This window comes from Podarcis bocagei (assembly GCF_964188305.1).
Source record: "Podarcis bocagei genome assembly, chromosome: 2".
NCBI classification, from domain to species: domain Eukaryota; kingdom Metazoa; phylum Chordata; class Lepidosauria; order Squamata; family Lacertidae; genus Podarcis; species Podarcis bocagei.
In genome coordinates, this window is record NC_138126.1 from 44744118 (window position 1) to 44760942 (window position 16825).

Below are 16825 nucleotides of genomic sequence, written 5' to 3' on the forward strand. Positions count from 1 at the left end.
TTCTTAACCTGAAGCACCACTTTAGCTAATGGGGCCTCCTGCTGCCACAGCAGCGAGATTTCTGTTCTCATCCTGAAGCAAAGTTCTTAACCCAAGGTACTATTTCTGGGTTAGCGGAGTCTGTAACCTGAAGCGTATGTAACCCGAAGTACCACTGTACATTATATTGGGCCAATGTCTGTTGGTAAAGGAGTTATAAAATATTAAGTTACACAATGCTGCTTACCAGGGTTGAAATGTAACTGTGTAACTCACATGTTTTCATACTTCTTTATCAACAGAAACATCTGCTAATGGTCCTAATGAATTGGCCATATCCTCATTACATATTTAAACTCTCTTCTCAGGTTGTAGTACTGTGAAGTAAGAATAGGAATATCTAACAGGCAATTCTCAGCACCTCACAAAACTACAATTCCCAGAATTCTTTGGGAGTGGGACCCATGGCAGTTAATATGATATGAAATTGATATGTTTGTAGTGCAGAGATGCCCTGTCTGTTGAGTGCATGTAGAAATATTGGGTAGAATGTTTGTTTTCATCCACGAGGGGGCAGCAGTAAGCTTTTGTGAACAACCTAAAGAGGCCTGAATTTTAATACAGTATGACACTCTGAGCGCCACATTACACATTCCTGTCTTGGAGATTTCAGACCTGCATCTTCCCTCACAAGTGTGTCCGAAACCCTGCAAAAGGGAAAACATTTGTGAGCACATGCAAACGGAAAGATAGCTGGCAGGGAAAAGGTTTTGTGAGCACGTGCACACACACTGCCGCTTCATTGCTCAATGCCTCGCTACCTCGAAACGCCTTCTCCTTTTTGAAAAAAAGAAATTTTGAGTCTTTCTGGTGCTTTTGCATGTGACATGCCATTTGTTCCTGTGCTACCTTAAACCAGACGTCTGCGGGAATGCTTGCATGTTAATACCAGACGAATAATTCCTGAGACTCTCTGTCCTCCATTCTTGTTGCTCCACAGTTGCAGGCCACGGTGGTGGGGCTCCTGGCTGCAGTGGCAGCAGTCCTTCTTGGTGCCTTGGGCAAAGGCTACTTGGAGCTGAACCAAGCAGCCATCCTGTGTGCCAGCAGTTTGACGACAGCGTTCATAGCCGCCCTCTCGCTTGGTGAGTCTCTGTAAACTGCTCAACTTTAGAGTAGGATCCAGTTGTCTCTGGAAGCCTCTCTCTGTACCTTGCCATAAACAGTCTCAGGTCCACTTTCTCTCTTAGGATGACTCCAGTGCTTAGGTATGCTTCCCAGTAGTCTTGTCATGACTGCCTATTCGCCTTGAGCCAGAGCTGTTAGAAAATTGATTGCTGCTTTTAGGAACCCAAGCACCCTCAGCTTTCTGGCCCTTCACCCAAACCTAATATCCCACCTTCTGCCTTTCATGGGATCCAGTTGTCCGCTTAGAGCAGGGGTCAACAAGGCTTACCGGGCGTGGGCCGGATCACTCCTGCGGAGCTCCTCCATGGGCCGGACCAGCACAACGCCAGAAATCGCGTCTGCGCATGTTTGTGGTGCTGGAAATCGCTTCTGCGCATGCCCAGATGCCAAAAATTGCGCCTCTGCAGAAGCAAATTTTGGCATCTGGGCATGCAACATAAGTGATTTCTGATGCCGTGGACATGTGCAGGCGCGATTTCCAGCATCTGCGCATGCGCAGAATCAATTTCTGGAGCCACAGAAGAGAGTCCCTGTGCTGTGCTGCACCGGTTTAGCGCAACGCTCGGGGACTCACTGAGTGGGTGGTTCGGTTCGGGGGCGGCTCACGGGCTGGTTAAATGGCCTCTGTGGGCCGCAGGTTGGGGACCCTTGACTTAGAGAAAACTCTTGAAATCTAGATGAGCAGTCTTAGGTACTAAGTGCATTCCTCTCTCATTTCTGATCTCCTAACTTCAGCCGTCGTAATATGATGGCATTCTCTGTGCTGTGGGGATTTTATGTCACTCCAGAAAGACTGTTTCATTGTGCTTTTTGCCAAATGGAGCATTGCTGCTGCTAAGAGGAGAAGCTTGCAAGTTTTCCACAAGAGAGCAGCACAAGACCTTTAAAAAAGAAGGAAGTAGATGGCGGCATCAGAAATGTTGGCACCCTAAAACACAAAGAAATGAGGGCAACATCTTAGGATGATGGACTGCTCCTTCCTGTCTGAACAAGGCAATATGGTTTAGGATGCCAGATTGCTACTCCGTTGTTTTCCTCAGTGATCTGAGTGGGTATGAAAGAGAAATATGATACTATTGACACATTCCATGGAGGAATTTATTTTGGCTCTGATAGCGAAGTGTATCTGCCATGCATTCAGGCGCCTTATTCCTCTGAACATCACTCACTAGGGATAAGGAACAGTGGATGGCCCCCTGCCTTAGGAACTCAGGAAGCTGCCTTGTATCGAGTGATATCATTGGTCCATCTTAACTCAGTATTGTCTACATTGAATGGCTGCAGCTCTCCACGGTTTCAAGCAGGACGTTTCTCCATCTGTACCTGGAGATTTGGACTTGGGACCTTCTGCCGACAAAGCAGACTCTCTGCTACTGAGCCATTGCCCTTCCCTGCCTTCGTTAGGTCTGAAAGCATTGCCAATAGGAAATGCCCAGTCCATTGTGGCTTGCCAGGGCTTTCAAGCCTTTACGAAGTTCCAATCATTCTTGCAGTTCTCAGGGATCTTAACGTTAGGACGCTCTTGTTTGGAAAGCTTTCAGGCACAGTGAAAGGGAGTCCATTTGGACTGCATATGGAATGGATATCTATGTTATACCTGGCCTCAGCTGATGTATTCCCCCCCACCTTGTACAGAAGCCCTTTTCTCCCTAGCTTATCTCCTCACCCCAACTTACTCCTGTAGTTAATGTAACTCCTTTGGCTTGTTGATTATGGTTTGGAAAATGTGCATTAATACAGTGGTACCTCAGGTTACATACGCTTCAGGTTACAGGCGCTTCAGGTTACAGACCACTTGTCTCCAAACCACTTGTTTTTTCTTCTTTTTCAGGTCTGGTGATGATTGGCGTGATCCTTGGTGCAAGAAAGATGGGGATAAACCCAGACAACATTGCTACGCCCTTGGCAGCAAGCCTCGGAGACCTGATAACGCTTTCCCTGCTAGCTGCCATCAGCAGCACCCTCTACAAATACATAGGTACGTTAGCAAAAGAAGCCTGGGAGCTCTGAAACCGCAGAATGGCCTCTCCCTAGACAGCTGCCCACGTTGGAAGGAAAGCAGATTCCCAGGCTGCCTAGGGTCTGCAGGGCTGGACAGCTTTGTTCTTCCTGTTGAGAGAGAACCTTCAGACTCTCTGAATCTCCTAGTTCATTTAAAGTGGCACAGTGGGATCCATTTTGGTAACCAACAAGGGAAAATCGGAATTTGTGTAACAGACCCATCAAAACTCCTGCACTTGAAGCACCCTGTAAATTACCCAGTGCATTCGCTTGCTCTTAGTAAGCTGACCAGATAGAAATAGAGGATCCTGTGCCTTATTAGTGGTGTGAAAAATGAAATTTTGTAGGTTTTGGGGAGAGAAAGCAACCTGAGAAGATCCCCTCTTCTACAAAGGTGTTCCTAAAAGTATGGCACCCCTGTTCTCTTTGGCCTTGATTGTCCTCTCTCTACAATAGGATACCCTCAATCTCAGTTATCCCTTGTCTGTGCTCCCTCTTCATGAAGAACCTCCCAGATAGGAAAAGATACCCCATCACCATGCAGCCTGCATATTAAGAGCTGATACCAAAGTTTCCCAATACAAGGAGGCAGTTCCAATCTGCTGTACACTTTCACTGAATTTTTAAAATTGCCAAGGCAGTTATTGGGTGACTGTCTGAGAGGAGTTTGTTGAAGGATGAGATTTTAGAATCATAGAATCATAGAGTTGGAATAGACCACAAGGGCCATCGAGTCCAACCCCCTGCCAAGCAGGAAACACCATCAGAGCACTCCTGACATATGGTTGTCAAGCCTCTGCTTAAAGACCTCCAAAGTAGGAGACTCCACCACACTCCTTGGCAGCAAATTCCACTGTCGAACAGCTCTTACTGTCAGGAAGTTCTTCCTAATGTTTAGGTGGAATCTTCTTTCTTGTAGTTTGGATCCATTGCTCCGTGTCCGCTTCTCTGGAGCAGCAGAAAACAACCTTTCTCCCTCCTCTATAATGACATCCTTTTATATATTTGAACATGGCTATCATATCACCCCTTAACCTCTTCTTCTCCCTGCTAAACATGCCCAGCTCCCTTAGCCGTTCCTCATAAGGCATCGTTTCCAGGCCTTTGACCATTTTGGTTGCCCTCCTCTGGACACGTTCCAGTTTGTCAGTGTCCTTCTTGAACTGTGGTGCCCAGAACTGGACACAGTACTCCAGGTGAGGTCTGACCAGAGCAGAATACAGTGGCACTATTACTTCCCTTGATCTAGATGCTATACTCCTATTGATGCAGCCCAGAATTGCATTGGCTTTTTTAGCTGCCGCGTCACACTGTTGGCTCATGTCAAGTTTGTGGTCAACCAAGATCCTTTTCACATGTACTGCTCTCAAGCCAGGTGTCCCCCATCTTGTAAATACTTTACATTTCTCCCTGTTAAAGTTCATCTTGTTTGTTTTGGCCCAGTTCTCTAATCTGTCAAGGTCATTTTGAAGTGTGATCCTGTCCTCTGGGGTTTTGAAGTGTGATCCTGTCCTTTTGGCTTGTGTTTTATTTTTAGTTGATTAAGGGTTTTTTTCTTGGAAGTTTGTAGCAACAGCAGTCCAGGCTAACTGGAAATTGAGAGCAGATAATGTGGGTTACTTAGTGGTTTCCTTTATGTCATTTTACATGACAGCAAATATGCTACACCCCAGCAGAGAAAGGTGGCCTAATAATTTCTTCCCATTTCATCCCTCCTCCCCTTCAGGAAAAACAGAGAACCAATGTAGCATAATAGTGCATTAGATTGGGAAATATAGTCATGAAGCCCACTGGTAGGGATTGCGGATGGATTCAATTCAATTCAAAATGCAACCATCCTTCGAAATTTGCAGTACAGTTCTTCAGCCAAGTAAGGTGTACAAAAATGCATATACTGAGGTAAAGTTTGCATTAAAATGCATATAAACTACAGGGACTATGCTTTGCAAAAATAGTTTGGCAAAATTGCATACAAAATGTGTATATTAAGAGAAATCAACACTGGGGGGAACTGGTGTGGGAATGTGGAGACCTGAATTTAGAATTGGAAAATGAGAAACAGAGAAACCAAAGTGGGCAGATTCACCCATCTCTGGCTGCTGTGTAACATTGGGCCAGTGACTGCTCTTGACCTTGCTTACCTCAAAGGGTTGTTGTGAAGCTCCTGAGTGCCTACATTGTAAGAGAGAACAAATGCAAAGGGCTATGTGGCTTCTTGTGTTTCTGATAATTGTGCAGATGAAGGAATATTGACAGAGCTAGCTTTTCTGCAGCAGTCCTATGATGTAAAAAGTAGCATCTGTACAGTGGTACCTCGGGTTTCAGACGCTTCAGGTTACAGACTCGGCTAACTCAGAAATAGTACCTTCAGTTAAGAACTTTGCTTCAGGATGAGAACAGAAATCGTGTGGCGGCAGTGGGAGGCCCCATTAGCTAAAGTGGTACCTCAGGTTAAGAACAGTTTCAGGTTAAGAATGGACCTCCAGAACCAATTAAGTTCTTAACCCGAGGTACCACTGTAATCCCAGTTGGACACCATTCCCTGCTAAAGGTATCCCGCTTGATAGCTATATAATTGTCTCTGAAAGCAGAGTTGCTTAGGCTCAGACACTCCCTACCTCCAGTTATAAAATCAATCAGAGAAGCCCCCACCCCTTTGCTGCTGTTGCTGCTGCTGCTGCACATGCTTCCTGCCCTGTATCACCTGGGGTGATGCTAAGGGCTGTGAAAATCCCATGCTCCACCCCCCAGAGAAAGGTGTGCTCCCTTTTTGGGTGACATCCTTTGTGATTTAAGACAACTTTTGTGATTAAAGGCTTTGATAACTGCATACTTGTAGCCTCAGGCTTTAACAGAATCTTGTTTTGAGAGAGGGAGAAAAAATATAAAGCACATTTCCAGAATGCTTCAACTGCTCCATTACCTGCAAAATGTGTTGCCACTGGCCCAGCTTTGCACCAGTTATGAAGAGCAGATGGAGAGAGCCCTCTAAGAACGATCATTAGCATATCAAAAGGCCTGGCACAATCCCCATTGCTTGAAGGTGTTTCTGAAGCTTCCTTCCTTCTGCTTCTGAGTCATTCTTGTTTTGTCAGAGAAGCAGCATTCTCTCTCCCTCTTTCCTGACATTCGCTGCACTTCTAAAGGTCACCCCAAGGTTGACTTATTCAGAAGACAGACAGAAATAAAACAACAGGAGCTGATATAAGCTAAAGCATGGGTAGGCAAACTAAGGCCCGGGGGCCGGATCTGGCCCAATCTCTTTCTAAATCCGGCCCGCGGAAGGTTTGGGAATCAGCGTGTTTTTACATGAGTAGAATGTGTCTTTTTACAGTGGTACCTCGGGTTAAGTACTTAATTCGTTCTGGAGGCCCGTTCTTAAAATGAAACTGTTCTTAACCTGAAGCACCACTTTAGCTAATGGGGCCTCCCACTGCCGCCGCGCCACCAGAGCACGATTTCTATTCTCATCCTGAAGCAAAGTTCTTAACCCGAGGTACTATTTCTGGGTTAGCAGAGTCTGTAACCTGAACCACCTGTAACCTAAAGCATATGTAACCCGAGGTACCACTGTATTTAAAATGCATCTCTGGGTTATTTGTGGGGCATAGGAATTCGTTCATTCCCCCCCAATATATATATATATAGAGAGAGAGAGAGAGAGAGAGAGAGAGAGAGAGAGAGAGAGAGAGGGAGAGGGTCTGCCCCCCCCACAAGGTCTGAGGGGCAGTGGACCAGCCCCCTGCTGAAAAAGTTTGCTGACCCCTGAGCTAAAGGGACAGGGGTGGGTGGGGATGAACAGGGCAGTAACTGCTCTAGTTCCAAGTAGCTGGCATTCTAGTCCATTATCCCCTTTTTTGACAAGACAGTCTGGTAGCTTCACAAACAGTCCTGGGTGCTTCATAGAGAAGTATATAAAAGCTAGATCCAGCCTGCCTGGCACAAAAGAAACCCACCTCACAGCTAGAGATACACAGCTGGATTATACCACAATCAGTATTTTAGGTAAAAGGAAAAACCCACATAAAGAGGATAACCATCAAAATAATTCAGCAGCTCTGTGCCGTGCATTTGTTAGACTTCAAGGTTCCATGGGGTTTTTTGTTGCCTTTGCTCACGATGAGCCTCGTGGTCCCTTTCCAACGCTACAATTCTACGAGTCAACAGATCAAGACAGCTGCTCCTTTTGAAACAACATGAACGATAGCAGCATACGGTATTAGGTCTGTGTCGGCTATAAATTCTAGAGTTCTTCAGGCCAGGTCTGGAACTTTTTACACATGGTCTAACTCTTTGAAGCCTCGTCTAAACCTATTGCGAGGTCTCGGTAATTGTCAAAGGGGTGGAAGCCAGTTTTCATTACTTCATTCAGCACTTGAACTGAAATTCCTATTCCGGAGCTCTTTTTCTCAAATCGCAGCTGATCAAAATTTGGTAACAAAAGTTGACTTGTGAGGAACTGTCCTTATAAGTGTCAGAAATGCTTGGTTGTCAGGTCTTCTCCCTTGATTAAGTCTGAGCTGCATCCTTCCCTTGACTGAACTCAGAAATGCTCAGGTTTTTTCACTGCTTCAGTTAGAAGCTCTGGGGTCTGTTTTCTTTTTTCCAACAGTGTTGCTTAGTGAGCAGTGAGCAGTGACTGTTATGCAATGGAAAAGGGGCTCTAGTTCCATTCTGGTCAGCCTGTTTACTGTTAACACACATAGTGTTCTTCATTTATTTTTACCTTTACCTTTTCTTTTACCTTTACCTTTCTTCACTTATTGCTTAGTTTACTGCTCTCCTGCACCTTGCTTAAAAGCCTTTTTTAAAAAATAAAATCAGCTGTGTGCTTTTTCCTTTTATGAAAGCTCCTTGGCTTCTTTCAGGAGGTATCCTGTTTCCTCTGTACAGATTAACAAGCTTCTTTTAAATGCCGAGTCCTGCAGTATGACAAAATCACATCTTGGAGATGTGGTAATGAGCTTGTTCTATTACCCCACAAGAGCAGTCAGTTAGGGTTTCTTAATTTTCTACCTTTGGGTAATTCTGCTTCCTCCAACTCCATCTTGCCAACGTGATGAAGGGGCTTCTGTCTGAAGATTAGTAGCAAATCCAGTTTGTATACTCTGGTGTGATGCTTACATGGAAAACACACTGACCCTGAAGTTAGTCGTGCTTAATTAAATTCCACTTAAAGCATCAGATCCTAAGGATCACCTTCTCCCATGTGAACCTGGGCACTTGGAAGAGAAGATAACTAATGGTGGCTCCTTATGTCCTTATCCAGCTCTGTTGCTTTGTTGCTGCTGGTCCTGTAATTGTGTTACTTCATTTAGGCTTCTATATATGCTTTGGTTTTATATTGATATAAAACCCACTTGGCACATCCTTTTGGATGGAAAGTTGAGATAATAGATTAATTACAAAGAAGGTCTGCTCATGCAACAAAACGTGTCCCTTCTTCCTCGCATGCTCCCTAAATCTATTCCAGAGGGTTGGAGGGAGACCCAGAACAGATTTAGGAGGTGCACAGGGGAAAGAGGGGAGAAAAGCCCAGTTTCACAAGCAGGCCCCCTTCTCTGCATGTACCCCACCTGGCACTACATTGAACAGAGCCGTCTTTCCCATAGGGCTTAGTGGTTCATTATGCCAAAGCGCCGGCCTCTCAGGGCACCCAGCGAGTGGGGGAGCTGCGTGGCTTTGCCAGTGGCCTCCCCTTTCCCTGCACGCCCGCCAGCTATGCCCCATCAACAATATGGCTGGCCGGTGTGCAGCTTCCCTCCCAAGCCTCTGCGGGGATTGCTCTCCCACAGCAGCATGGGGGAGAGATGCGCCGCCCCCATGGCTGGCAGTGCGCAGCTTCGGGGGCCCCCCCCCAACTATCCGTGGTAATTTGGGAGTGCTGGGAGGATATTTGCACCCCAGTGCCGCATCTGCTAAAGACAGCCCTGACGTTGAATTCCAACCATATAAATCAATTACATTTAAAAATAAGTGTAACTTAGTCCATTGGTTTTGAGACTTTGCACCTCTAACGTTCTCTGGAATACACCCTGCTCTCCTGCCTGCTAGAGCATGCTTACTAGTTTTGCTTTAGGTTTTCTATTGCGGCAACCAATGCATTCCCCCCCACACCAGCCTATTCTGCTGGCTGCTTATAGATGGCGATGGAAGCAGGCAGTGATGGAGGATTGCTGCATAAAAATCCTAGAGCAAACAGGCTTGGACACTCATCACTGCATCTGTTCTTTCGCTTGAGAAAGCGGAATGGTCTTCCCCACAAAGTTGTATCCTTTCAGATTTGGAGATTCAGACATATATCTTTTAAGATGTGTTGTGGAAAGGGGGATTATTGAGTTGTCATTGTCATTGTTTTTATTATATATTTTTTGTTTGTTTCTTATATTACGATTTTATGTTGTGAACCACCCCAAGATCTATGCCTATAGGGCAGTATACAAATTTAATAAATAAAAATAAAATAATAATAAACCTTTCCTTTTCTTTGACAGAGGTGAGATACTTGTCGCCCCTGATCTGTGCCGTCTTCATTGTTATGATTCCTCTTTGGATCGCCATTGCCAGGCAGAGTCCTCCCGTTGCTGAAGTCCTCAAGACTGGGTGGCAGCCAGTCATTGTTGCCATGGCCATCAGCAGGTAAGCATCGTGGGCTAGAGATGGACTGGAATTTGAGAGGTCTTGTCCCTGATGCTAACTGTGCAAATACGACGCTTCCAGGGACAATTTCTTTCTGTGTATTTGGTTTGTAGCTAACGTGTTCTTGGAGTGTGGAGCCTTAGGTAGCCTAAACAGTGCCATACATGCACAGGACGTGTCAGCAAGCTGGGGGAATGTACAGTGTTTATAGAGGTACAATAAGGAAGAAAACTTCTTATTTATTTATTTATTTATTTATACCTTGCCCATCTGGCTGGGGTTCCCCAGCCACTCTGGGCGGCTTCCAACAAAATATTAAAATACAGTGGTCTGTTAAACATTAAAAGCTTCCCTAAACAGGGCTGCCTTCAGATGTCTTCTAAAAGTCTGGTAGTTGTTCTTCTCTTTGACATCTGGTGGGAGGGTGTTCCACAGGGCGGGTGGGAGTCCCAACAGCGTGCAATGAGGACAATATTCAGTAACCACAAGATGCTGATGGACTCTTGGTATAAGCATGAACCAGCCCCAAAACTGCTTATGTGTATGTGTTAAAAGAGGCAAATGAGGCCTGAAACAAAATGTTGCAGTGTGCAGGCTTCCAGCCATGTCCTTTTGCAATATAACTCTGCTTCCATTGGCCCCCACCTCTTAAAAGGAATCAGCTTGGATAACTGCATAATGAGCTGATTTGAACTGTAAACAGCATATCTCTACTTATTTCAGAATTCATTGACCAAACAACTGCTATCTAATAAGACACAGGCTGGACACACACATATTTATGATTATCTTGGGAGGTCAGGGCATGTGGAAATGCAGCCATGTTAAAAAAAAACAAAAACGCAGGACCCAGCATCAGATGATGCACAGGAGGAACATACTTTGAGTATTGACCTGGGCAGGGTGCCCTCTTGGTAGTTCCTCTGCCCTCAGGGTGGTGGTGGTCCAAGAGAGGGCAGTCCCTAAGTTGTGGAATTCCCTTCCCACAGAGGTGCGTATGGCACCTTCACTATACAGCTCCCTTCCAGTGCTGAAGATGTACCTCTTCACTCTGGCTTGAGATGTGTGTCACTCCAATATCCAAGCAGTGCAAGACTCCAGGGGTTCCAGGCACTGACCCGAGGTCCGTGTTTCCTTTAAGAAATGAGGCACAGTGGAGACTATGGTGTCTTTATGATATATGGTTTATTTACACATATATACAACCTGAGCATGCAAGGGAGAGGTTCACAACACTGACCCCCCCCCCAACGAGGATCTTGCGTCTCCCATAGCTGCAGTTTTCAATTCAAATGCAGAAATCAGCCATCTTGCTCTGACCCTCTTTCCAGCTTGCTGACTTTAACAGACTGCAACCTTTTTTCTTAGGTCCTGTCATAGCCAACTCTAAAGGCTCTTCTTCAAACTCTGCTTTGTTTCCGAAAACTAACCCTGAATAGAGCAAAAGGTCACTTCCATTTGCCATCTGGCACAGAGCCCCCTCTAATTTTGCTTTTCTAATGGCTCCTTACCTTCCTTTTGTCCTCCTAATGGCCCATCACCCCAGGTGATTTCTTGGTCAGGAAACTGATCTGGCTTATATTTTAACATTTGCCTTGATTAAATTCTAACCCTTACTGGACCCAGGAATTTAGGGAAGTCTGGTAATCATGAACTCAAAACAAAGTTTTTACACCCCACCTTATTTTTGTATTATTTGTTTTTTAATATTAGTAATGTTTTTTAATAATTGTAACCTGCCATGGGACCTTAGGGTGAAGGGCAGGTAATGAATTATAAGAATAGTAAGAATAATGCTGATGGTATGCATATTGCTATGTGGAGATACCTTCCAGAGTTATAGTTCTTATCTTGAAATTTGTTCCAATCACATATGTTTATTCTTTTCAACTTTTCTTTTGCTTTTTATGCCACCTTAGTTCAGATCAGATTTCTAACAGTCATGGCATGGCTATATTCTCAAGAAAATACTCTGAAGCCGTAAATGATGATGGTTCTCATAATAAATGAAATTTATGGCCTTGTACTTGTCATATTATTTAAAATGATATGCTATAAAGTGCTACAAATTTTATTTTTCAATCTATTGTGCTTGGTCTGTTAGGTTCATTAAAACATTTTCCTTATTGCTTTGGTGTTGAAGACATTTCCTGAGTGTACGGGGGGATAGAATGTTTAATAATAATAATAGTAATAATAATAATAATATTAAAATTTGTATACTTCCCTTCATCCAAAAATCTTTCCTGTTGTGGGATTTCAAATACATACTATTTCCCTTCAAGTCTTCCTAGTCTGGGAACTGGGGTGAAATCTTTGTTATCTTAGTAAAGCTGTCCGCCTGAATGGCAGCAGCAAAAGTAAGGATTTCCACAGAATATTGCTGGAAAAGATCAGGATTAGAAGCAAATGTAAACAAAGAAGATACTGATTATTCATACAGTCACTGAGTAGTGGGATATTAACAGATGAAGGATATACTCATGTTCTCTCATTTTTTAAAAACAGCATCGGGGGACTTATCTTGGACAAAACCATAACCAATCCAAACTTTGAAGGCATAGCTATTTTCACTCCTGTGATCAATGGTAGGTTGATTCTTTTCTTCTTTTTCTTTTTAAGCATGTCAGGCTGCAAGTGAAATATACATCCCTGTTTTCAGCCTCATCGTTGTAGGACTTAGAGAATCCTCGTTTTCAGATCCGTAAGCGAGACCAATCCTGCTTGCCGCAGAAAGGCATTGTCTACCTGCAGCATTTAATTTATTAGCTTTAAGTCTGGGTTGGATAGACCAGAAACGTAAGATCAGTTGTGGAGCACATGTATTGGCTGTGCAAAAGGTTGTGATTCAGGACCTGGTATTTCCAGATAGGTCTGGAAAAGACACCCATGACAATGCCATTTAGTGAAGACAACACTGAGATAAACAATCCATTGGTTTGACTCAGTAAAGCATCTTCCTGTGTACTTAAATGTTAAATTTCCAGTAGAAGATTAAATGCTTCAAAAGCTGTGTATAGTACTTAACACTTTTGTGCTAGCCCTGGAAATAGGCACAAGTGACTGGAGTATTGGATTTCTAGGGTGAGATCCAGTGTCAGTCATACTCAGGGTAGACCCATTGAAATGAATTGAATAGTCCTGGAATTTCCCTTTCCGCATAGCACTAACTGTGCTGCACTGCATCATGAGATATGGAAATTGGTTTGGAACAAATGTGGTTTTGAGCTTTCTTTAAATATGGATATAAATAAGGCAAATATAAAAAGGTTTTAAAGAAATAAAACACAAGAATGAAGTAGAGGATTGCTCCACTCTGAACTCAGGAACAGCATTCATGTGAACAGGATTTTACCAAGAACTGTTGTCTCCATCAATGCGCCAAAATGGGCAGCATCAGGGAGCATTCCAAGGAGTGGAAGATCCCAGACATAGAAGGCATTGTCAGGTTCCCACAGAACTAAGCTCTATCTGCTGAACACGAAAGGTGACTTCTCCTTCCACTTCAGAAAGTTAACATTTGTCTTGGAATTTTATCAGGCCTTACATTGAGCTGATTCACTCTCGGCTGAATCTAGTGCCTCCAGAAGAACATTGTGACAATGCTCTGCCATGCTTTGCTTTTAAAACTTAAGAGTCTTCTGGTTCTGTTTGTTTCTGAGAAAAGGGATTGAAAGCAGCTGTTGGATTTCCAGTGCTGCAGTTGCTCTGCCAGATACATCCTTGAGACTCATTATTGCCAAAGGTTTATAGGACAATTGCTTCATATCTGAGGTGGTTGAAGACATAATGTTGCTGTAAAATAGCCCTCCAAAGGGAGACATTCACTGGGGGCTTTCTCCTTTCAATTACTTTATGGGTCCTTTCTCATAAGCTTATGGACTCAGCTATACAAGTGCAAATAGAACATTTTAAGTGTGTTTTAAGCACAATATACAATGTGACACTAGATGGTGATGGTGAGCCTTATGAAAAATTCAATGTATTTCTATAAACGCTTTTTTAAAAAAGAATTTTCAGAACGGTTTTTCACATGTGTGTAGATTCCACCTGAGTGACAACCAGAAATTAGTAGTATTATACAGTGTGCCCCAAGAGCTGGCGCAGTAGAGAAGGAAATGGAGTCAGGCCCTAGAGCAGGAATCTGTGTCCCTCAAGATGTTATTGAGCTACGACTCAAGTCCCCGGCAATGGGCCTGGGGGAAGTCTTAGTCCAACTACAATTGACAGCTTCCAGCTTCACCGTCTTTCCCCCTAGAAGCTGTTGTTAATTCAGCCTCTCTCAGTTTTAGCTTTGTTATGCTGTTCAAACACTCTGCGTTGTTTACCGTCCTATCGCATTTTAATTGATTGTAGTATGTTTTTCATTCTGTTTTTGTTTTCTGCTTTGAACACCTCTTCCAGGTGTTGCAGGAAGTTATGTTTTTCATTCTGTTTTTGTTTTCTGCTTTGAACACCTCTTCCAGGTGTTGCAGGAAGTTGCAGGATAGAAATTTTGTCGCAAGTAATAAATAAGCAAGCATGCCGAGAGCCTGTCAGAATGCAAGGTGGCCCATATCCAGAGGGGACTAATTAGATTGATGGTGCTGAACTTTTGTCCTCTCATTCCATGGTTCCTTTCGTCAGAATAGAAATTGCTGGTACCGTAATGACCACAGTTGCAGATATACTGCAGGTGGTTTCACAGCCAGGCACTGCAGCACCTGTTAGCTGTTTGTTATGAAAGAACCTGTCTATGCACAAGAGTCAAACCAGTTGTATTACAGAGCACCTGTGTTGGGTATCTTAACTCACAAATATCCAGTATGTGATAAGGAAGGAGGGAAATCTTTCTCTCTCAGAACTGGAAGTATTTGGTTATGTATCTGAAGCAAGAGAAACCAAAGGAGAAGCCCTGTTGCAGTTCGTGCAGTGTAACCTTGCAGCAGTTTTGCAATTCATTTTCTGGTAGTTAGAAATTTGAGGAGGCCTCTGTCCCCTGAAAGATTTGCAGTGCCTGCCGAGGCCTCAATGCAGTAAGAGCAGTTGCTGCAGCCCCTGTAGCTTCTTTCCATTTCTCTGTGTAAAACCACAGTAGAGATTGTCATTGGAAGTCTACTCAGCATCAATCCAGAGTAGATTCCAATGCATAATTAACAGAGTAAAAACTTAAACATGTCACAGGATTTCCAAAAAATAGACCAGAGGCAATCCTATTTCATCCAGCAGAGCTTTACTGCTACTGAAGGCAAAGGAGCGTAATGGTCACAAATCCAGTACATTCAGGATTGGCACTGTCCATAAGAAATCCAGTTGCAGCAGACGTAACCTAAACTTACAAACTTATAGTAAGACTATAACCTTAACACTATATACTGTACACCACACCAGAAAGAAAAAGAGAGAGTGAGACCTAGGCTCCTTCTGGCCTCACTATTATAGTCAGCATGATCTTGACAGAAAGAGATAACAGAACCAGTTTAAACCAGCTGTACTCAGCTTCTCAGAAGGAATAACCCAAATTTCAGTAACCTTCTGCTTGCTTCTTTCACAAAGAGAAGTTCCCAGAACCCTCTTGAATTAAGTAGAATAGGAAAGATCGCTACACCAGATCAATACTTTCTATATTAAGAAATGCAAACTGACAGAGATACAAGATCTTGGGAACTATGATTTTCCCACCCTGGCTCCTCTCTCACTTCCACACCTCTAGCAGCTGAGCGTTGGCATTGCTGGCCATGTTTAAAGCTCACTCAGGGCATTGTGATCTGTACAGGGGTGCTTGTGCAGCTGCCGGGCAGGTGGTAGAACTCTGGAGCAACGCCAGTAGCAACAGAAACAGTTCTTGTACGAAACATCCATAGCAGCGATCCATTTGTTGTTCTGTCGGTATTCTGGTTCTTCGCCGCTGATCAGGTGACAGCAGTGTTTCCTGCCTCGCCATCCACTCGTGAGCAATGCTCTAAAGGATACTGAGCTCTAAAGGATACTGAGCTAGAGAAGGCAATGTAAGCCAGTGGCAGTAAGGCGGTTTGGTAGCTTATAGGACAGACGTCTGCTTAGCTTTCAGACCTGTGGGAGGGCATGAGTGGGTATTGACTGATTGCCATCCTCCCAGTGTCTCCCAGCTATTGAGGCTTAAAGGGTGTGTTCTCCTTTTTTTTTTTTTTTTTTGCTTTGCAGGTGTCGGCGGCAATCTGGTAGCTATCCAGGCCAGCCGCATTTCCACATTTCTGCACTTCTGGAGCATGCCTGGAGTCCTGCCACACAAGATGAGGCAGCACTGGCCAAATCCATGTAGCACCTTCTTCAGTTCAGGTAATCTGCTTTCTAGGTACTGGTGCCTAGCTACTCTCGCATCTATACCCCCAGGGAGAACTCTACACTAGCCCAAATTATTGTTGTTAATAATAATATTAGTTGTATTTATTTGTTGCTTACTATAAAAGAAGTCCCAATGCAAACCGCATATATAGGGGATCTCCCATTTGGGACCAGCTCCTTACTAGCAGATCATTTCGTATTCGCTCAGTGTAACCAGAGTTATGATGTCATTTGCCTTTTCTCCCCTGCAGGAATAAATTCAAAGTCTGCTCGTGTCTTGATCCTGCTAGTGATCCCAGGGCACCTGCTGTTCATCTACACCATTCATTTCTTGCAGGCAGGCCATACGGCTCCCACCTTCACTTTTGTCTCCTTCTACCTGATGGCTGCTGTTCTACAGGTAACCAGAAACTTGACTTCCTCTGTTTTTAGTATAAGTTTGGGTTCTGCCATGTGTTCCAGAGTCAATTAGCCACTGTAGCTATATGAATGCACCCTGATTTCTACAAACCGCAGGCCACCATCCTCATCCCAGTCCCTTTTAGATTTCTAAATTTACAGCACCCACTTGGAAGCCGCAGTATCTTTTTAGTAGAGATTTCTAGGGGAAACTGATTGAGAGATCAGTGTAAAATGCTGCAGGGTGGCAGATTAAATCCCCCCATTTCCAGCTAGAACACATTACCCTCTTTTCACATCTTCACCATGTCGCTAA

General features: G+C 44.0%; 1 protein-coding gene across 6 annotated transcripts in view; it reads left to right on the forward strand.

Annotated features, from left to right (window-relative positions):
- The window catches only part of SLC41A3 (solute carrier family 41 member 3), a 47653-nt gene that overhangs the window by 27900 nt on the left and 2928 nt on the right, over window positions 1–16825 (forward strand). For all 6 annotated transcript variants that reach the window (XM_081184257.1, XM_081184258.1, XM_081184260.1 and 3 more), the window contains 6 exons: window positions 980–1124; window positions 2999–3145; window positions 9663–9807; window positions 12316–12395; window positions 15970–16104; window positions 16362–16510. In XM_081184257.1, the coding sequence (XP_081040383.1) occupies window positions 980–1124; window positions 2999–3145; window positions 9663–9807; window positions 12316–12395; window positions 15970–16104; window positions 16362–16510 (801 nt within the window). The remainder of the gene's footprint in view (window positions 1–979; window positions 1125–2998; window positions 3146–9662; window positions 9808–12315; window positions 12396–15969; window positions 16105–16361; window positions 16511–16825) is intronic.